The 22,875-nt window shown below is 51.1% G+C and overlaps 1 protein-coding gene across 2 annotated transcripts in view; it reads right to left on the bottom strand.

Moving 5' to 3' along the window:
* Positions 1–22,875, bottom strand: part of LOC147113661 (protein bicaudal C homolog 1-like) — a 332,983-nt gene that overhangs the window by 245,263 nt on the left and 64,845 nt on the right. For both annotated transcript variants that reach the window (XM_085994910.1, XM_085994911.1), the window contains exon 2: positions 5,974–6,020. In XM_085994910.1, the coding sequence (XP_085851036.1) occupies positions 5,974–6,020 (47 nt within the window). The remainder of the gene's footprint in view (positions 1–5,973; positions 6,021–22,875) is intronic.

The following is a 22,875-nucleotide window of genomic DNA, read 5'->3' as shown; positions in this document are numbered from 1 at the left end:
TCATGGGCACGAACGCCATCACCCTCAAACTGCTGCAATTTTGGGAGCAACAACCGGCCGCGTGGTTTTTCCAGGCGGAAGCCCAATTTGCAGTCCAGGGAGTAGCAGCGGATTCGACCCGTTATTATTACGTTGTCTCCGCCCTCGACAGCGCCACGGCCTCGCGGGTCGTCAGCCTCCTCGAGAGTCCACCGAACGATGGCAAGTACGAAGCTTTAAAAGCAAGTTTACTGCAGATTTTCGGTCTGTCCAAGTCAGAGTGCGCTCACAGACTTATTTCCATGCCCAGGCTCGGGGACTCAAAACCCTCAGAGCTCATGAGCCAAATGTTCACGCTTTTGGGCTCGGAATCGCAATGTTTTCTGTTCCACGAGCTGTTTCTCTGTCAACTACCAGAGCCAGTACAGACGGCCTTGGCCAATTCCGCGATCACGGATTGTGCTGAACTCGCCGCGGAAGCGGATAAAATATTCACCGTCTCACAACAATCTTGTGCAGCCACGAGGCGCCCGTCCCCCACAAGAGCGAATCCGACTCCTCCTCCTGCAGGCTGGTGTGCATACCACGCTCGTTTCGGCGCGAAGGCCAGAAATTGCCGTCCGCCCTGCAGTTTCTCACCAAAAAAAAACCTACCTCAAACCAGCGGTTTCTGAGAAGATCAATAAGGCCTAAGGGACGCGCCGGAGTTGCGACAGCCGTCGGGTCTGCAGGGAAACTCCTATACATTACAGGCTCCTTGTCAGGGCGACGTTTTCTCTGTGATACTGGCTCCCAGTGCAGTATCCTACCAGCGTCGAAGCTAGATCTTCAATCCGGCGGTCAAGGTCCCCCCCTCGAGGCAGCCAATGGTGCGGTCATTCGCACGTTCGGAAAGCGTAGGGTCCAGTTGAGTTTTGGCGGCCAACGTTTTGTTTGGGAGTTCATCACGGCGAAAGTCTCACAGGCCATCCTGGGGGCAGATTTCTTCTGCGCAAACGGGTTTCTCGTCGACGTCCGACACTGCCGGCTAATCAGTGCCTCCACTTTTCACTCGGTCCCCTGCCACCGAAGCACCGCGATGTCTTGGTCAGTTGCCTGTGCAGTCCCATCTCCAAATGAGTTCTCTCGTCTTCTCAGTGAGTTCCCTGAGCTCACCAGGCCCACATTTTTTTCTTCAGTCGCGAGGCACGGTGTGGCGCACCACATTACCACGACAGGATCCCCCGTTTATGCGAGAGCTCGAAGGCTGGAACCCGGTAAACTCGCAGCCGCCAAGGCGGAGTCCCATATAATGGAACGCCTGGGTATTATTTGACGTTCGAATAGTCCTTGGTCCTCGCCATTACACATTGTTCCTAATCCAGGCGGCGGATGGCGACCATGCGGCGACTACAGACGCCTGAATGAGGCTACCACACCGGATCGGTACCCAATTCCTCACATTCAGGATTTTTCGGCCCATCTGGCAGGGAATTCCATCTTTTCCAAAGTAGACCTCGTCCGAGGCTATCATCAAGTGCCCGTGCATCCTCAGGACGTCCCCAAAACTGCTGTCATCACACCTTTCGGGCTCTCTGAGTTCCTTCGTATGCCGTTTGGGCTGAAGAATGCAGCACAAGCCTTCCAACGTCTCATGGATTCCGTGTTGCGCGATCTGCCGTTCATCTTCGTCTACCTAGACGACATCCTTATTGCCAGTAACAGCACGAAAGAACACATTACGCACTTGCGTACCCTTTTTTCTCGTCTCAGCCAACATGGCCTTATTATCAACCTGGCCAAGTGCCAGTTTGGGTTGCACTGCATTGATTTCCTGGGACACAGAATCACCTCAGAAGGCGCCGTCCCGCTGGCCACGAAGGTGGAAGCAGTCACCTCGTTCCCTCTTCCTCAGACCATCAAGGCCCTCCAGGAATTTCTTGGAATGGTCAATTTTTATCATCGGTTCGTCCCCAAGGCGGCATTGTTGATGCAACCTTTGTACGAGGCCCTCAGAGGTAAATCGGGCAAAGACCCGATCGATTGGATACCCCAGATGGACCAGGCTTTCCTCGACACTAAGAACGCTTTGGCTGCTGTGACCATGTTGGCACATCCCCTTCCGGGCGCAACCATTGCCCTTACCACCGACGCATCTGATTATGCCATCGGGGCAGTACAGGAGCAGTGGGTCAACGGCACATGGCAACCACTGGCTTTCTTCAGCCGCCAATTGCGGAAGAACGAACGCAAGTATAGTACTTTTGATAGGGAGTTGTTGGCATTGTTTCTGGCCATCCTCCATTTTCGTTTCCTACTGGAAGGACACCCATTCACGACTTTTGTAGACCACAAGCCACTTACTTTTGCGATGGCCAAGACAGCGGAACCATGGTCGGCACGGCAACGTCATCTTATGTACATATCTGAATTTACAACCGACATACAACATGTCTCGGGCAAAGACAACCTGGTGGCGGATTGTCTCTCCCGCGCCCAGCTCCACGCAGTACACCTGGGAGTCAACTATGTTGGTTTGGCAAAAGAACAGAAGGCAGACCCTGAAGTGCAGGCATACCGGACCGCACCTTCCAGCTTACAAGTGGCTGATGTCAGTTTCCAGGCCGCAGGGACCACACTCCTGTGTGACATCTCGATGGGCGTCCCACGTCCAATCGTTCCAGTCGAATGGCGCAGGAAAATTTTCGACACTATCCACGGGTTGTCACACCCTGGCATGAGAGCGTCACAACGACTCATGGCAAAGAAATTCGTCTGGAAGGGCATGCATCTCGATGTCCGTGACTGGACCAATACCTGCGTGAGTTGCCAGAAGTCCAAGATACAACGCCATGTTAAGGCCCCAGTTGCCACTTTTCCGGTTCCGGAGCGTCGATTCGACCATGTGCACGTGGACCTGGTTGGTCCTCTCCCTTCCTCTCGCGGGTACACTCACCTCCTCACCGTGGTAGACCGCACCACCAGGTGGCCAGAGGCAATTCCTTTGGTTGCCACCACAGTGGCAGACGTCTCCAGAGCCTTCATCTCGTCGTGGGTAGCTCGGTTCGGGGTACCGGCTGACATCTCCTCCAACCGGGGGCCTCAATTTACCTCTGAGTTTTGGAACGCCGTAGCTCAAGGTTTGGGCACCAAGCTTCATCATACCACCGCCTACCATCCACAGGCGAATGGTCTGTGTGAAAGATTCCACAGGTCCCTTAAAGCCGCACTGCGTGCTAGTCTCCGTGGGCCTAGTTGGGTGGACAGGCTCCCTTGGGTGCTGCTAGGTCTTCGCACGGCGCCTAAGGACGACCTGCATTCTTCTTCAGCAGAGCTGGTTTATGGCCAACCACTCAGAGTGCCTGGCGATTTTCTTCCTCCTCACACGGAACCCTGGTCCCCAGCTCAGCAGCTCGTCAGCCACCAGGAAGCAGCTAGGAATTTCATCCCAGTGCCTACGTCGCATCATGACCTGCAGCGCTCCCATGTCCCGGTGAATCTTAAGAGCGCAGAATAAGTGTTCATTCGGCAGGATGCTCGCAAAAACCCGCTCAAACCGCCTTACACAGGTCCGTTCCGCGTCATCTCGTCAGGTGACAAGTCCTTCACAGTCGACGTCGGCGGTAAGCCTGACCACATCTCCATCGACCGGTTGAAACCGGCGCATCTGGATCTGAGCGAACCAGTCGTCACCGCTCAGCCGCCTCGTCGTGGTCGTCCACCGTCGACTGCCAGTCCAGTACAGCCACAGTCATCCGCCAAGTCGCCAGTGCCCGCCTCACCGGGTCGACCACAGCCGGCCTCTTCTTCTCCTCCGCCTACGGCGTCATCCCAACCACAGCCAACGGCCAGTTCGTCTTCTAGCACTCCGTTCCAGCTGCCGGGGTATCGCAGTCGGTCGGACAGACTCGTCAGACCCCCTTCTCGCCTTACCTTCTCTGTTAAAAGCAATTCTGGGGGGGCGCATGTGGCGGAACCACCAGAGGATTACGGACAATTGTATATAATTCCTTTTACAGCAACGTAGTGCAGCTGGGGGCTGCACCTTTAATGTATCTGTTAACTGTACTAGGGCTTCTTTCCTGTACTCCACGTGATGACGTCATGCCGTCCGTCACGTGATCTCTCAACGGCGGGAAGAACGTGATGACGTCAGAGCTCGGAACCTTCTAGCAGTTGAGCTCGGAACCTTCTAGCAGTTTCCAGAGAGGCTTTCAAGCAGACCAGACCTATTTGCATTGTATCCTACAGTTTCCTGTACAGCTTCGTTTGTTCATTAAATTTTATTGTTTTTGATTTTCTGAGTCGATCTCAATTCTTCGGCTAGGAACCCCAGTTCCCACACACCTCTATTAAATCTCCCATTAACCGTCTCTGCTCCAAGGAGAACAATCCCAGTCTCTCCACATAACTGAAGTTCCTCATTCCTGGTACCATTCTGGTAAATCTCTTCTGCAACATCCTTCCGAAAGGATGGCGCCCAGAATTGGACACAATACTCTAGCAGAGGCCTATCCAGTTCCTAGCAAGTTAATACTAGAATTGCTGCTTTAAGATTCTTGCTCTCCCCAATATTTCATAAACTTACTCATCTGTTGACCATATTTACACATTTTCTTAAAGAACAATAAATTCCACACTTATTTCAGTGACATATACTGCTCCATCTTTACACCATCTGTGCCTGAAATCTCACAGGCAACTGATTTTCTATTAAAAACAGAAAGACTCCATTTCTAGGAACATTTTTTGAGTGTTGAGTATAGAATCACAGAATCATAGAATGGTTACAGCACGGAAGGCGGCCATTCGGCCCGTCAAGCCCGTGCCAACTCTCAGCTAGTCCCACTCCCCGCCCTTTCCTTGTAGCCCTGCAAATGTTTTTCCTTCAGATACTTATCCAACTCCATTTTGAAAGATAAGATTGAGTCTGCCTCCACCACCCTTTCAGGCAGTGCATTCCAGATCTTAACCACTCGCTGCGTAAAAAAGTTTTTCCTCACGTCACCTTTGGTTCTTTTGCCAATCACCTTAAATCTGTGTCCTCTGGTTCTCGACCTTTCCGCCAATGGGAACAGTTTCTCTCTATCTACTCTGTCCAGACCCCTCATGATTTTGAACACCTCTATCAAATCTCCTCTCAATTTTCTCTGCTCCAAGGCGAACAACCCCGGCTTCTCCAGTCTATCAACGTAACTGAAGTCCCTCATCCCTGGAATCACTCTCATAAATCTTTTCTGCACCTTCTCCAAGGTCTTCACATCCTTCCTAAAGTATTGTGCCCAGAATTGGACACTACTCCAGTTGGGGCCGAACCAGTGTTTTATACAGGTTCATCATAATTTCCACACTTTTGTACTCTATACCTCTATTCATGAAGCCCAGGATCCCGTAAGCCTTCAAAAAAATAAATCTTCATTTCGGATGTGGGTTGAGAGTGCACTGCCTCCTTCTGTGAGCTTTATCATCAACTAACTGACAGCTACTCACGGATGGGGAACTTGAGAAGGGGTCTACATCCAGGGGACTGCAGGTGGAGATCGACGCATGGAAAGTATGTGTCAGCATCTTTTGTTGCAAGGAAAAAGAATCGTGGTAGCTTCAAAATGAAGTACGCCACAAAACATGTACGTTCATGGTAGCTGCCCTCGAACTATTCCTATAGACATCCCACTAGAATGAATTAAGGGGACCCATAGGAGTCCAAGTCCTTATGGTTGATACAATGCAACACTGGATTATAATCTGCATTATAGGTATAATAAGGCTTTACAGTAACACAGTATTAAAACTGAGCAGGGAACCTTTAATGCTCACACAGACAATGGACTGAAGTATCTTTACACTCTGCTCTCCCGTACACAAGGGTCTCACCATTAATTACAGTGCTGAGCTTATGGTTCAACAATCTTTCCAAATTGGTTTGAGGTAAATACACAATTAAACTATTCGCTGTCAGCACCAATGCCAGCACTAGACCACGACTGTTGAGGGGACTGAGCCACAATACAGTACCTTCTGGAAGAAGTCTTCCCCACTTTTGCCTTTTCCTTCAGCAGCAGCTGTAAAATAAATGTCCAGCGTCAAAGATATGCCGCTATATACTTCAACAAACACAAAGAACTGGGGAAGTCACAAGCTTAACTGTTCAATCTGCATTTTTATATACATCTTGTGTCAATAAATTTAACAGGTGTGTTCTTCTGCCCACCTGCCTTGTCAGAGCACATTGGGCAATGGAAATCACATGACCACTAAATCGGCATGCTGAGTGGTCATTCGTCCTCTCTTCGGATTGGGTGTTGCTAAGCAAGATCCAATCAAATGCACTATTCAATCTCCTGCAGCCTGACAAATCCACTCCTCTCCGCGTACTCGCACCCCCCCAACCCCGTGTGTGCTCCAGCCCAACCCAAATGCACCCTGCCCCTTCCCCCCACCTCCGAGTACTCCCGGCACCACCCCACCTACCCCCCCCCCAACTCAGTACTCTCTCCCCCACCACCGAGTACTCCCGGCACCACCCCACCCCCAAACTCAGAGTACTCCCCTCCACCCCCCACCTCGGAGTAGTTCCCCCCACTCCAGAGTACGCCCACCCCCCCGCTACCCACCCCAGAGTACTTCCCCGCCACCCCAGAGTATTCCCCCCCACTCCCCAGCCCACCAGAGGACTCTGTCCTCCACCCACTCCCCACCCCCAATGGCCAGGCTAAATTTCACGTGCAATAACGATGTTGATATGGAGTAAATTTGAAACAAATTGTGACTTGGTCAAAATGAACAACAGAAAAAGTGCTTGTCGTAAATTTCATATACTTGTACAAATGTTGCTATTCTTCCTGTATATGAGCAGTACCACAGAACATCAACTCCTGATACTGTATCAGAAGTCCGTCACATACCGATAATAACTGAATCCTGGTGAATAAATCTGTGCAATGTTATTTATATGCCAGGCATAGAGCAAAAAAAATACAGTGAAAGCAACTGGAAGGGAGGGGTGGGTGGGGGGTAGAAAATGGAACCTTTTACAAGAATAATATTCTGAGAACCATAAATAAGTGGGCGGCAGATTGTGCTTAGCTTAGGAATGTTATATAAGGGGAGTGAATAGGAAGTGATCTGCTACAATGGAATTCTACACTTGGATCAAATATCTGTTTATCTGAGCTCAACTGAACACTCTCATTTAATGTGTAACATGCTCCCCAAGGTAAACACCAGACCAGACGGCCCGAAAACAGCAGCGCTGTAGACACATCGCAGTAGTTTTGGTTTGGGATAATACTTAAATACAGACACTGACGGACAGAAGACCCTCTGGTCCATCCAGCACGTCCCCCACAATTGCGATACCTTGTGTATATCACAATAAATATACTCCCCACCCAAAACCATGAGATCTCCCAGGGGGTGGTTAAAAAACAGATTAAACCCCAGGCCAATTTGGGGGGGTAGAAAGAGAACAAAATTCTGGGAAATTCTTCAACAAAATGAAGGCAAGGGACTCAGGCAAATTAGGAACACAAGTTATCATTCGATTTGACCCAAGCTAACAAAAGGTGGAGGATTCAGGAAAGAGTCAATTTAAAAGCAGCGAGAGAAATGTCAAGGCTCTAGAGCAGAGTAGAGTTTTGGGTAAAAATAAGCAGAGTGGGTCAGGAAAGGACAGAGACTAACAAAGGTAATAAGGCATCAGTGACTAAGGTGACATCAGGGAAAATAGAAATGTCAAAGCTAAAGGTATTATATCTGAATGCGAAGCATTCGCAACAAAACAGATTAATTAATAGCGCAGGTAGAAATTAATAGGTTTGATCTAATAGCCATTACGGAGACGTGGTTGTAATGTGGCCAAGGTTGGGAATTAAATATTCCAGGATACTTAACTTTTAGAAGAGATAGGCAAAATGGAAAAGGAGAAGTAAAATCAAGAAGTAGAATCAGTTTGGGTGGAGCTAAGAAACAGCAAGGGGTAGAAAACATTGGTGAGAGTTGTTTATAGGCCCCCAAACAATAACTGTAATGTAGGGCAGAGTATAAATCAGGAAATTAGAGGTGCATGTAACAAGGGTAATACAGTAATCATATAGACTGGGCAAACCAAATTTGCAGTAATAGTGTGGAGGACGAATTCATGGAATGTATGCAAGATAGTTTAATAGATCAAATATGTTAAGGAACCAACTAGGGAACAGGCTATTTTAGATCTAGGGAAGATTGATCATAATATGATAGAATTTTATTATAAAAGATTAGCGAAAGTAAATGTGGGTCCCTTACAGGCTGAGACAGGAGAAATTATCATGAGGAATAAGGAAATGGCAGAGAAATTAAACAAATACTTTGTGTCTGTCTTCACGGAAGAAGACGCAAAAAACTTCCTGAAATAGTGGAGAACCAAGGCTCTAGCGAGAATGAGGAACTGAAAGAAATTAGTATTAGCAAAAAACTAGCACTGGAGAAATTAATGGGACCGAAAGCCAATAAATCCCCTGGACCTGATGGCCTACATCCTAGGGTTTTGAAAGAGGTGGCTATAGAGATAATGGATGCATTGGTTGTCATCTCCCAAAATTCCATTGATTCTAGAACGGTTCCCGTGGATTGGAAGGTAGCAAACGTAACCCACTATTTAAGAAAGGAGGGAGAAAGAAAATGGGGAATTTCAGACCAGTTAGCCTGACATTAGTAGTAGGGAAAATGCTAGAATCTATTATTAAGGACATGGTAACAGGGTACTTAGAAAATATTAGGATTGGGCAGAGTCAACACAGGTTTATGAAAGGGAAATCAGTTTTTTTGAGGTTGTAACTAGCAGAATAGATAAGGGGGAACCAATGGATGTGGTGTATTTGGATTTTCAGAAGGCACTTGATAAGATGCCACACAAGAGGTTATTAAACAAAATTAGGGCTCATGGGATTGGGGGTAGTATACTAGCATGGATTGAGGATTGGTTAACGGGCAGAAAAGAGTAGGAATAAACTGGTCATTTTTATGTTGGTAGGCTGTAACTAGTGGGGTACCGCAAGGATCAGTGCTTAGGCCTCAGCTATTCACAATCTATATCAATGATTTGGATGAGGGGACCAAATGTAATATATCCAAGTTTGCTGATAATACAAAGCTGGGTGGGAATGTAAGTTGTGAGGAGGATGCAAGGAGGCTTCAAGGGAATATAGACAGGCTAGGTGAGTGGGCAAGAACATGGCAAATGGAATATAATGTGGAGAAATGTGAAGTTATCCACTTTGATAGGAAAAATAGAAAAGCAGAGTATTTTTTAAATGGTGAGAGATTGGGAAATGTTGGTGTTCAGAGGGACCTGGGTGTCCTTATACGCGAATCACTGAAAAAGTTAACATGCAGGTACAGCAAGCAATTAGGAAAGCAAATGGTATGTTGGCCTTTATTACAAGAGGATTTGAGTATAAGAGTAAAGACGTCTTACTGCAATTTATTTGGGGCCCTGGTGAGACCACACCTGGAGTATTGTGTACAGTTTTGGTCTCCTTACCTAAGGAAGGATATACTTGCCATAGAGGGAGTGCAACGAAGGTTCACCAGTCTGATTCCTGGGATGGGGGGATTGTCCTATGAGGACAGATTGAGTAGACTAGGCCTATATTCTCTAGAGTTTAGAAGAATGAGAGGTTATCTCATTGAATCATACAAAATTCTTACAGGGCTTGACAGGGTAGATGCAGGGAGGATGTTTGCCCTGGCTGGGGTGTCTAGAACTGGGGGTCACAGTCTCAGAATGAGGGGTCGGCCATTTAGGACCGAGGTGAGGAGAAATTTCTTCACTTGGAGGGTGGTGAATCTTTGAAATTCTCTATCCCAGAGGGCTGTGGAGGCTCAGTCATTGAGTATATTCAAGACAGAGATCGATAGATTTTTGGATATTATGAGAATCAAGGGATACGGGGATAGTGCAGGAAAGTGGAGTTGAATGGCGGAGCAGGCTCGAGGGCGGAATGGCCGACTCCTGCTCCTATTTCTTATGATGTTCTTATGATGTTCTTATAAATATTGGCCAAGACACCAGGGATAGCTCCCCTGCTCTTCAGGGGCAGACTGGCTGGCAAAGCAGCAGTGACAATTGCTGGGAGCTTACAGTGGAAATCACTGCAGATCTAAACTAAGAACTTTTATAAGCTGCGCAGCGTAAATCTAGCTCTTTCTTGGAGTCCAAACAGATTCCAAATGTTATAGAAACATAGAAGATAGTAGCAGGAGTAGGCCATTCGGCTCCTCGAGCCTGCTCCACCATTCAATAAGATCATGGCTGATCATCCAAATTCAGTACCCTGTTCCTGCCTTCTCTCCATATCCCTTGATCCCTTTAGCCTTAAGAAATATATCCAACTCCTTCTTGAATATATTTAATGAATTGGCCTCTACTGCCTTCTTTGGCAGAGAATTCCACAGGTTCACCACTCTCTGGGTGAAGAAATTCCTCCTCATCTCTGTCCTAAATGGCTTACCCCTTATCCTTAGACTGTGACCCCTGGTTCTGGACTCCCCGACCATCGGGAACATCCTTCCAGCATCTAGTCTGTCTAGTCCTGTTAGAATTTTATAAGTTTCGATGAGATCCCCTTTCATTCTTCTAAACTCCAGCGAGTACAAGCCCAATCGACCCAATCTCTCCTCATACGTCATTCCTGCCATCCCAGGTATCAGCCTGGTGAATCTTCGCTGCACTCCTTCCATGGCAAGAACATCCTTCCTCAGATAAGGCGACCAAAACTGCACACAATACTCAAGATGTGGTCTCACCAAGGCCCTGTACAACTGCAGCAAGACATCCTTGCTCCTGTACTCAAACCCTCTCGCTATGAAGGCCAACATACCATTTGCCGCCTTAACCGCCTGCTGCACCTACATGCTTACTTTCAGCGACTGGTGCACAAGGACACCCAGGTCTCGTTGCACTTCCCCTTCTCCCAATCTATTGCCATTCAGATAATAATCTGCCTTCCTGTTTTTGACACCAAAGTGGATAACCTCGCATTTATCCACGTTATATTGCATCTGCCATGCTTCTGCCCAATCACCCAACCTGTCCAAATCATCCTGGAGTTTCTCGGCATCCTCCTCACAGCACACACGCCCACCCAGCTTTGTGTCGTCTGCAAACTTGGAGATATTACATCTAGTTCCCTTGTCCAGATCATTAATATATATTGTGAATAGCTGGGGTCCAAGGACCGATCCCTGCGGTACCCCACTAGTCACTGCCTGCCACTCGGGAAAAGAGCCAACAACTCTTTGCTTTCTGTCTGCCAACCAGTTCTCTATCCAAGTCAATACCCTGCCCCCAATCCCATGTGCCTTAACTTTACACGCTAATCTCTTATCATTTACACCTGTACGACGTCATGATATACTCGTCGTCATCAGAACAACTTATATTTGTATAGCGTCTTTAACGTAGTAGAACGTCCCAAGGCGCTTCATAGGAACCGTTATCAGGCAAAATTTGGCACCGAGCCACATAAGAAGAAATTAGGACAGGTGACTAAAAGCTTGGTCAAAGAGGGAAGATTTAAGGAGATTCTTAAAGGAGGAGAGAGGTCGCAAGGCAGGGAGGTTTAGGGAGGAAATTCCAGAGCTTAGGGCCTAGGTAGCTGAAGGCATGCCACCAATGGTGGAGTGATTAAAATCGGGGATGCACAAGAGGCCCGAATTGGAGGTCTCGGAAGGTTATAGGGCTGGAGGAGGTTACAGAGATAGAGAAGGGCTAGACTATCGATGGATTTGAAAACTGGGATGAGAATTTTTAAATCAAGGCTTTGCGGGGCCAGAAGCCAATGTAGGTCAGCGAGCACAAGGGCCATGCATTATAAAATCTTTGAGCTGTACGTCTCCTCATTCTTTTCTCTGGCAGGATGGTCCCAGCAGAAAACCAATGTCAGTATTACTCTCCAACTTAGCCTGTTGGATGCAACAACTCAAATGGGGCAAGCTGGTCTGAGCCAGCCTCTCCTCTTTACCCTCACTGTCACCTCCATATACAAATCCGTAGACACTGCCACACGAGAAGTGATGGAAGTTGGCAAAGTTTTTTTTTAATTCATTCTCGGAATGCGTGCATTGCTGGCAAGGCCAGCATTTAGTGCCCATCCCTCGTTGCCCAAGGTTTGATACAACAGAGTGGCTTGCTCAGCCATTTCAGAGGGCAGTTAAGAGTTAACCACATTGCTGTGGGACTGGAGTCACATATAGGCCCGACCAGGTAAGGACGGCAGGTTTCCTTCCCTAAAGGACATTCGTGAACCAGTTGGGTTTTTACAACAATCAGATGGCTTCATGGTCACTGTTATTTCCAGATTTTTAAAACTGAAATCACATTCTCAAACTGCCATGGTGGGATTGGAACTCCTGTTATCTGCAGTATTAGTCCAAGCCTCTGGATTACTAGTCCAGTCACACAACCACTACATTACCGCACCCATCCTTAAAAAGTGAAAGAACGAACGAACTTGCATTTAAAAGTGCCTTTCACGACCTCAGGCCGTCCCAAAGTTCTTTGCAGCCAGTGAATTATTTTGGCAGCATAGTCACTGTTGTAGGAAACGCAGCAGATAATTTGCGCACACCAAGGTCCCACAAACAGCAATGAGATAATGATTAGATAATCTGTTTTAAGTGGTGTTGGCCAGGACACCAGTGAGAACTCCCCAGCTCTTCTAAGGGTCTCATCTGAAAGACGGCACCTCCAACCCCAAGGTCTCTGGGGGTGGGACTTGAACCCACGACCTTCTGACTCAGAGGCGAGAGTGCTACCCACTAAGCCAAGGCTGACACCAGTGCAATTAAACTGGAGTTGCAATCAGTCCTGAGCGTCGTCACCAAAGAAAACATGCACACCATGAAATCCACTAGGAATAGTGAATACTCAAAGACTTGGATTTCACAGGGAATTTAACAGATTGCCAATGATATCCTTCACCAATGTCCTGTGTTTACATTAAATTCCGGCATTCCGGCTGTGTAGGAATGATTCCCAACCATTGCTGGAATCGCATGCACAGCCAGTTCGACAGCTCAACAGAATCGTTCTGTTTAAACACTCCATCTATTCACCAAGGCTGCAATGTACTTTCTGCATTGTGCCATGAATTCGTGTTACCATTTCGGGCCCAAACAAAAGTCAGCTTGAGCCTGCACTTTCTGTGAACTGAAACTGGAGCTGGTGTACAAAATACCTGGGATACTATTGCCACAGGGTGAACAATGAACCCTTCTCCTGTGGGGGTAGGTACCAGAAATGATACCAACTACCCACCATGCGCTACAGATCTCTGCAAACCACCACCCTGCCAGCCCACGTAGTTCGAGGTAAACACCACCGACTCATGTAGATTAACAACTATAACTACAATGAATCAGCAGAGAAACAAGCTTGAAACAGAAAATGCTGGAAATACTCAGCGGGTCAGGCAGCATCTGTGGAGAGTGAAACAGAAAGGTCGATGACCTTTCGTCAGAACATAAACTTGAGACCTGTTCCAAACAACAGAAGCTCCAAAATGTTACCAGGTCTGTGGGTGGCACTCGCGTCTCCGAGTCAGAAGGTCGTAGGTTCAAGTCCCACTCCAGAGTCTTGAGCACAAGATCTAATCTGACACTCCAGTGCGGTACCGAGGGAGTGCTGCACTGTCAAAGGTGTCACCTTTCAGAGGAGACGTTAAACCGAGGCCCCGTCGGCCCGCTCAGGGGGGCGTAAAAGATTCCACTATTTGAAGAAGAGCAGGGGAGTTCTCCCTGGTGTCCTGGCGAACATTTATCCCTCAACCAACATCACTAAAACAGATCATCTCTTCATTATCACATTGCTATGTGGGACCTTGCTGTGCGTAAATTGGTTGCCGCGTTTGCAACAGTGACGACACTTCATTGGCTGTAAAGCGCTTTGAGACATTGAGGGTGTGAAAGGCGCTATAGAAATGCAAGTCTAACATTTATTTCCCCGTCACAGCTCTTGGCTGTTGAGGTGAGCACTAAAGGTGACGCTTGCTGACGTCCAGCAGTTATAGTAGCTGTCCACGTAGCACTGACATCAGTGGGTCACTAAAGTGCCTGATCGTTAAAACCGGGTTCCTGCGCCAGTGTGCGGAGCATGGGCTAACAGCAGGTGGTGCTGTAACCAGTGGGTGTGAGAGAGAGACTATAAAATAAATATACTGGCATTTCTAAAAGAATGAAAGACTTCCATTTATATAGAGCCTTTCATGACCTCAGGACGTCCCAAGGCCATGGGAATTTTTACATCCACCCGAGAAAGCAGACTGGTCCTCAGTTTAACATCTTATCTGAAAGATGGCACCTCAGACAGTACAGCACTCCCTCAATGCTGCACTGGAATTTGACCCCACAACCTTCTGGCCCAGAGGCGAGAGTGTTAGCACTGAGCCAAGGCTGACACCTGTGACTCATAAGAACATAAGAAGTAGGAGCAGGAGTAGGCCATATGGCCCCTCGGGCCTGCTCCGCCATTCAATAGGATCATGGCTGATCCGATCCTAGACTCACGTCCACTTCCCTGCCCGCTCCCCATAACCCCTAATTCCCTTATCAGCTAGGAAACTGTCTATCTCCGTTTTAAATTTATTTAATGTCGCAGCTTCCACAGCTCTCTGAGGTAGCAAATTCCATAGATTTACTACCCTCTGAGTGAAGAAGTTTCTCCTCATCTCAGTTTTGAAAGGGCAGCTCCTTATTCTAAGACTAGCTGGGGGAGCCCGGCGGTGCCGAGGCTTTTTGTGGGCATGTTGTTGTTGGACGAGAGAGAGGGAGCGACTGGGGGGAAGAGAGAGAGGGAAGGAGAGAGGGAACGAAAGAGAGGGAAGGAGAGAGAGAGAGAGAGGGAACGAAAGAGAGGGAAGGAGAGAGAGAGAGAGATACAGGGGGAAGGAGAGAGAGAGAGGGAAGGAGAAGGAGAGACAGAGAGAGAGAGGGAGGGGGAAGGAGAGACAGAGAGAGATGGAAGGAAGGAGAGAGATGGAAGGAAGGAGAGAGATGGAAGGAAGGAGAGAGAGAGAGGGAAGGAGAGAGAGAGAGAGGGAAGGAGAGAGACAGAGAGAGAGACGGAAGGAGAGAGAGAGAGAGGGAAGGAGAGAGAGGGAAGGAGAGAGAGAGAGGGAAGGAGAGAGAGAGAGAGAGAGATTGGGAGTGTGAGAGAGATTGGGAGTGTGAGAGAGAGAGATTGGGAGTGTGAGAGAGATTGGGAGTGAGAGAGAGAGAGAGAGAGAGAGAGATTGGGAGTGTGAGAGAGAGAGATTGGGAGTGTGAGAGAGAGAGAGATTGGGAGTGAGAGAGAGAGAGATTGGGAGTGTGAGAGAGAGATTGGGAGTGTGAGAGAGAGATTGGGAGTGTGAGAGAGAGATTGGGAGTGTGTGAGAGAGAGAGAGAGAGAGACTGGGAGTGTGAGAGAGAGAGACTGGGAGTGTGAGAGAGAGAGAGAGAGAGAGAGAGAGACTGGGAGTGAGAGAGAGAGAGACTGGGAGTGAGAGAGAGAGAGATTGGGAGTGTGAGAGAGAGATTGGGAGTGAGAGAGAGATTGGGAGTGTGAGAGAGAGAGATTGGGAGTGTGAGAGAGATTGGGAGTGAGAGAGAGAGAGAGATTGGGTGTGTGAGAGAGAGAGATTGGGAGTGAGAGAGAGAGAGATTGGGAGTGTGAGAGAGAGATTGGGAGTGTGAGAGAGAGATTGGGAGTGTGAGAGAGAGAGAGAGAGAGACTGGGAGTGTGTGAGAGAGAGAGAGAGAGAGAGACTGGGAGTGTGAGAGAGAGAGACTGGGAGTGTGATAGAGAGAGAGAGAGAGAGAGACTGGGAGTGAGAGAGAGAGAGAGATTGGGAGTGTGAGAGAGATTGGGAGTGAGAGAGAGAGAGAGATTGGGAGTGTGAGCGAGAGATTGGGAGTGTGAGAGAGAGAGAGATTGGGAGTGTGAGAGAGAGAGAGATTGGGAGTGTGAGAGACTGGGAGTGTGAGAGAGAGAGAGAGAGAGACTGGGAGTGTGAGAGAGAGAGAGAGAGAGACTGGGAGTGTGAGAGAGAGAGAGATTGGGAGTGTGAGAGAGAGAGAGATTGGGAGTGTGAGAGAGAGATTGGGAGTGTGAGAGAGAGAGAGAGAGAGAGAGACTGGGAGTGTGAGAGAGAGAGAGAGAGAGACTGGGAGTGTGAGAGAGAGAGAGAGACTGGGAGTGTGAGAGAGAGAGAGACTGGGAATGTGTGAGAGAGAGAGATTGGGAGTGAGAGAGAGAGAGATTGGGAGTGTGAGAGAGAGAGAGATTGGGAGTGAGAGAGAGAGAGAGATTGGGAGTGAGAGAGAGAGATTGGGAGTGTGAGAGAGAGAGAGATTGGGAGTGTGAGAGAGAGAGATTGGGAGTGTGAGAGAGAGAGATTGGGAGTGTGAGAGAGAGATTGGGAGTGAGAGAGAGATTGGGAGTGTGAGAGAGAGAGAGATTGGGAGTGTGAGAGAGAGATTGGGAGTGTGAGAGAGAGAGATTGGGAGTGTGAGAGAGAGAGATTGGGAGTGTGAGAGAGAGAGAGATTGGGAGTGAGAGAGAGAGATTGGGAGGGGAGGGAGGGGAGGGGAGGAAGGGGAGGGGGAAAGGGAGAGTCCCTGAGCCCCGCCCCCCCCAATCTCCCGAGCCCCGCCCCCCCGATCTCCGGAGCCCCGCCCCCCCGAGCCTCGCCTCCCCCCGATCTCCGGAGCCCCGCGCCCCGAGGGTGGCCCCCCCGATCACCCGAGCCCCGCCCCCCCCGATCTGTAGTCCGGGCCCGCGATCTCCCGATGTCCCGCCCCGCGATCTCCCGCCCCCCGATGTCCCGAGCCCCGCGGCGTCCCACTCTCCGGAGCCCCGCCCTCCCGCTCTCCGGAGCCCCGCCCTCCATATCGCCGATTGCGGCTGAGAGCCCCGCCCTCCCGCACTCCGAGCCCCGGCCGAGCCGGCTTGAAGTTTGCCGGTTGCCGGGGTAACCCTTCCCGCTCACCAAGGCCGAGATCCCGCCCCCCGATGTCCCGAGCCCCGTCCCCCGCGCAGCGGCGTTCCACTCTCCGGAGCCCCGCCCTCCAGATCGCCGATTGCGGCTGAGAGCCCCGCCCCCGCCCCCCCCCGGCCGAGCCGGCTTGAAGTTTGCCGGTTGCCGGGGTAACCCTTCCCGCTCACCAAGGCCGAGATCCGACGCCGCGTCTCACCTGCTCCTGCTGCGCGCGCACCCTGACCCTCGTGGCTGACGCCGTTGCCACGGGTGACGACGGCGCGGCGCGGGGGTGAGGAGCTTCGCAGAAGCCCTAGCTCGGGCCTGGCTGGGCAAGAAAAGCCCAGGCTTTCAGGCCTAACAAAAAAACGGGAAAAGGTAGGGAAAAGAATGTTCAGGTTAGAAAAAATATTTACAAATGAATGAAGTTTTTTTTAAAACAATTTAATAAATTCAATTTTATTTTGCTGGCAATGTATATTTGAAAAGAAAGACGCAGAAAGCAGGAAAAAGAATAGGAGCAAGATGGCGGCCACTCACCTCGGTTCAGAAGGATAAGGCCCGCCCACACACGCACCGATTGGTCGACCGGTCAGGTCACCGAAGCGTAGGATTGGTCAATCGTCGAGTCACTCGACACTCAACTGTAGGAAGGAACCCGCCATCCGATTGGTGGACCTCGACGTCACACGGTCGCTAATGAGATGCTAATGAGCAGAACGCTGAACGTTTTTGGGATACCGCGGGCGGGATTTTTGTCCGGCCGAAACGTAAATACGCCTATGACCGGTCCGGAATCGCAAGCTTTCTTTTGAGGCGACGCGCGCGTCGGTACACTCTGTAACTTTCAAACGTATAGAGAACGGACAGACATCGGGACAGACAGAAGAGCCGTTTATATATATAGGCTTGCTGGGGGAGCCCGGCGGTGCCGAGGCTTTCTCGAGGGCATGTTGTTGTTGGAAGAGAGAGAGGGAGCGACTGGGGGGAAGAGAGGGAAGGAGAGAGAGGGAAGGGGAGAGAGAGAGAGGGGGAAGGAGAGAGAGGGAAGGAGAAAGAGAGGGAAGGAGAGTGAGACAGAGAGAGAGAGGGAAGGAGAGAGAGGGAAGGAGAGAGAGAGAGAGGGAAGGAGAGAGAGAGAGAGCGAGGGAAGGAGAGAGAGATTGGGAGTGTGAGAGAGAGAGAGGTTGGGAGTGTGAGAGAGATTGGGAGTGTGAGAGAGAGAGATTGGGAGTGTGAGAGAGAGAGATTGGGAGTGTGAGAGAGATTGGGAGTGAGAGAGAGAGAGATTGGGAGTGAGAGAGAGATTGGGAGTGTGAGAGAGAGAGAGAGAGATTGGGAGTGTGAGAGAGAGAGAGATTGGGAGTGAGAGAGAGAGATTGGGAGTGAGAGAGAGATTGGGAGTGTGAGAGAGAGAGAGAGATTGGGTGTGTGAGAGAGAGAGAGATTGGGAGTGTGAGAGAGAGAGATTGGGAGTGAGAGAGAGAGATTGGGAATGTGAGAGAGAGAGAGACTGGGCGTGTGAGAGAGAGAGAGAGAGATTGGGAGTGTGAGAGAGAGAGAGATTGGGAGTGTGAGAGAGAGAGATTGGGAGTGAGAGAGAGATTGGGAGTGTGAGAGAGAGAGAGAGAGATTGGGAGTGTGAGAGAGAGAGAGATTGGGAGTGAGAGAGAGAGATTGGGAGTGAGAGAGAGATTGGGAGTGTGAGAGAGAGAGAGAGATTGGGTGTGTGAGAGAGAGAGAGATTGGGAGTGTGAGAGAGAGAGATTGGGAGTGAGAGAGAGAGATTGGGAATGTGAGAGAGAGAGAGATTGGGAGTGTGAGAGAGAGATTGGGAGTGTGAGAGAGAGAGAGAGAGAGAGAGACTGGGAGTGTGAGAGAGAGAGAGAGAGAGACTGGGAGTGTGAGAGAGAGAGAGAGAGAGACTGGGAGTGTGAGAGAGAGAGAGATTGGGAGTGTGAGAGAGAGAGAGATTGGGAGTGTGAGAGAGAGATTGGGAGTGTGAGAGAGAGAGAGAGAGAGAGAGACTGGGAGTGTGAGAGAGAGAGAGAGAGAGACTGGGAGTGTGAGAGAGAGAGAGAGACTGGGAGTGTGAGAGAGAGAGAGACTGGGAATGTGTGAGAGAGAGAGATTGGGAGTGAGAGAGAGAGAGATTGGGAGTGTGAGAGAGAGAGAGATTGGGAGTGAGAGAGAGAGAGAGAGAGATTGGGAGTGAGAGAGAGAGATTGGGAGTGTGAGAGAGAGAGAGATTGGGAGTGTGAGAGAGAGAGATTGGGAGTGTGAGAGAGAGAGATTGGGAGTGTGAGAGAGAGATTGGGAGTGAGAGAGAGATTGGGAGTGTGAGAGAGAGAGAGATTGGGAGTGTGAGAGAGAGATTGGGAGTGTGAGAGAGAGAGATTGGGAGTGTGAGAGAGAGAGATTGGGAGTGTGAGAGAGAGAGAGATTGGGAGTGAGAGAGAGAGATTGGGAGGGGAGGGGAGGAAGGGGAGGGGGAAAGGGAGAGTCCCTGAGCCCCGCCCCCCCCCAATCTCCCGAGCCCCGCCCCCCCGATCTCCGGAGCCCCGCCCCCCCCGAGCCTCGCCTCCCCCCGATCTCCGGAGCCCCGCGCCCCGAGGGTGGCCCCCCCGATCACCCGAGCCCCGCCCCCCCCGATCTGTAGTCCGGGCCCGCGATCTCCCGATGTCCCGCCCCGCGATCTCCCGCCCCCCGATGTCCCGAGCCCCGCGGCGTCCCACTCTCCGGAGCCCCGCCCTCCCGCTCTCCGGAGCCCCGCCCTCCATATCGCCGATTGCGGCTGAGAGCCCCGCCCTCCCGCACTCCGAGCCCCGGCCGAGCCGGCTTGAAGTTTGCCGGTTGCCGGGGTAACCCTTCCCGCTCACCAAGGCCGAGATCCCGCCCCCCGATGTCCCGAGCCCCGTCCCCCGCGCAGCGGCGTTCCACTCTCCGGAGCCCCGCCCTCCAGATCGCCGATTGCGGCTGAGAGCCCCGCCCCCGCCCCCCCCCGGCCGAGCCGGCTTGAAGTTTGCCGGTTGCCGGGGTAACCCTTCCCGCTCACCAAGGCCGAGATCCGACGCCGCGTCTCACCTGCTCCTGCTGCGCGCGCACCCTGACCCTCGTGGCTGACGCCGTTGCCACGGGTGACGACGGCGCGGCGCGGGGGTGAGGAGCTTCGCAGAAGCCCTAGCTCGGGCCTGGCTGGGCAAGAAAAGCCCAGGCTTTCAGGCCTAACAAAAAAACGGGAAAAGGTAGGGAAAAGAATGTTCAGGTTAGAAAAAATATTTACAAATGAATGAAGTTTTTTTAAAACAATTTAATAAATTCAATTTTATTTTGCTGGCAATGTATATTTGAAAAGAAAGACGCAGAAAGCAGGAAAAAGAATAGGAGCAAGATGGCGGCCACTCACCTCGGTTCAGAAGGATAAGGCCCGCCCACACACGCACCGATTGGTCGACCGGTCAGGTCACCGAAGCGTAGGATTGGTCAATCGTCGAGTCACTCGACACTCAACTGTAGGAAGGAACCCGCCATCCGATTGGTGGACCTCGACGTCACACGGTCGCTAATGAGATGCTAATGAGCAGAACGCTGAACGTTTTTGGGATACCGCGGGCGGGATTTTTGTCCGGCCGAAACGTAAATACGCCTATGACCGGTCCGGAATCGCAAGCTTTCTTTTGAGGCGACGCGCGCGTCGGTACACTCTGTAACTTTCAAACGTATAGAGAACGGACAGACATCGGGACAGACAGAAGAGCCGTTTATATATATAGGCTTGCTGGGGGAGCCGGCGGTGCCGAGCTTTCTCGAGGGCATGTTGTTGTTGGAAGAGAGAGAGGGAGCGACTGGGGGGAAGAGAGGGAAGGAGAGAGAGGGAAGGGGAGAGAGAGAGAGGGGGAAGGAGAGAGAGGGAAGGAGAAAGAGAGGGAAGGAGAGTGAGACAGAGAGAGAGAGGGAAGGAGAGAGAGGGAAGGAGAGAGAGAGAGAGGGAAGGAGAGAGAGAGAGAGCGAGGGAAGGAGAGAGAGATTGGGAGTGTGAGAGAGAGAGAGGTTGGGAGTGTGAGAGAGATTGGGAGTGTGAGAGAGAGAGATTGGGAGTGTGAGAGAGAGAGATTGGGAGTGTGAGAGAGATTGGGAGTGAGAGAGAGAGAGATTGGGAGTGAGAGAGAGAGAGATTGGGAGTGAGAGAGAGATTGGGAGTGTGAGAGAGAGAGAGAGAGATTGGGAGTGTGAGAGAGAGAGAGATTGGGAGTGAGAGAGAGAGATTGGGAGTGAGAGAGAGATTGGGAGTGTGAGAGAGAGAGAGAGATTGGGTGTGTGAGAGAGAGAGAGATTGGGAGTGTGAGAGAGAGAGATTGGGAGTGAGAGAGAGAGATTGGGAATGTGAGAGAGAGAGAGACTGGGCGTGTGAGAGAGAGAGAGAGAGATTGGGAGTGTGAGAGAGAGAGAGATTGGGAGTGTGAGAGAGAGAGATTGGGAGTGAGAGAGAGATTGGGAGTGTGAGAGAGAGAGAGAGAGATTGGGAGTGTGAGAGAGAGAGAGATTGGGAGTGAGAGAGAGAGATTGGGAGTGAGAGAGAGATTGGGAGTGTGAGAGAGAGAGAGAGATTGGGTGTGTGAGAGAGAGAGAGATTGGGAGTGTGAGAGAGAGAGATTGGGAGTGAGAGAGAGAGATTGGGAATGTGAGAGAGAGAGAGATTGGGAGTGTGAGAGAGAGATTGGGAGTGTGAGAGAGAGAGAGAGAGAGAGAGACTGGGAGTGTGAGAGAGAGAGAGAGAGAGACTGGGAGTGTGAGAGAGAGAGAGAGAGAGACTGGGAGTGTGAGAGAGAGAGAGATTGGGAGTGTGAGAGAGAGAGAGATTGGGAGTGTGAGAGAGAGATTGGGAGTGTGAGAGAGAGAGAGAGAGAGAGAGACTGGGAGTGTGAGAGAGAGAGAGAGAGAGACTGGGAGTGTGAGAGAGAGAGAGAGACTGGGAGTGTGAGAGAGAGAGAGACTGGGAATGTGTGAGAGAGAGAGATTGGGAGTGAGAGAGAGAGAGATTGGGAGTGTGAGAGAGAGAGAGATTGGGAGTGAGAGAGAGAGAGAGAGAGAGATTGGGAGTGAGAGAGAGAGATTGGGAGTGTGAGAGAGAGAGAGATTGGGAGTGTGAGAGAGAGAGATTGGAGTGTGAGAGAGAGAGATTGGGAGTGTGAGAGAGAGATTGGGAGTGAGAGAGAGATTGGGAGTGTGAGAGAGAGAGAGATTGGGAGTGTGAGAGAGAGATTGGGAGTGTGAGAGAGAGAGATTGGGAGTGTGAGAGAGAGAGATTGGGAGTGTGAGAGAGAGAGAGATTGGGAGTGAGAGAGAGAGATTGGGAGGGGAGGGAGGGGAGGGGAGGAAGGGGAGGGGGAAAGGGAGAGTCCCTGAGCCCCGCCCCCCCCAATCTCCCGAGCCCCGCCCCCCCGATCTCCGGAGCCCCGCCCCCCCCGAGCCTCGCCTCCCCCCGATCTCCGGAGCCCCGCGCCCCGAGGGTGGCCCCCCCCGATCACCCGAGCCCCGCCCCCCCCGATCTGTAGTCCGGGCCCGCGATCTCCCGATGTCCCGCCCCGCGATCTCCCGCCCCCCGATGTCCCGAGCCCCGCGGCGTCCCACTCTCCGGAGCCCCGCCCTCCCGCTCTCCGGAGCCCCGCCCTCCATATCGCCGATTGCGGCTGAGAGCCCCGCCCTCCCGCACTCCGAGCCCCGGCCGAGCCGGCTTGAAGTTTGCCGGTTGCCGGGGTAACCCTTCCCGCTCACCAAGGCCGAGATCCCGCCCCCCGATGTCCCGAGCCCCGTCCCCCGCGCAGCGGCGTTCCACTCTCCGGAGCCCCGCCCTCCAGATCGCCGATTGCGGCTGAGAGCCCCGCCCCCGCCCCCCCCCCGGCCGAGCCGGCTTGAAGTT

Source organism: Somniosus microcephalus, chromosome 8 (genome assembly GCF_052327205.1).
Source record: "Somniosus microcephalus isolate GS21.2 chromosome 8, FLI_Smic_1.0, whole genome shotgun sequence".
Lineage (NCBI taxonomy): Eukaryota > Metazoa > Chordata > Chondrichthyes > Squaliformes > Somniosidae > Somniosus > Somniosus microcephalus.
This window is presented reverse-complemented; position numbering and strand designations above follow the sequence as displayed.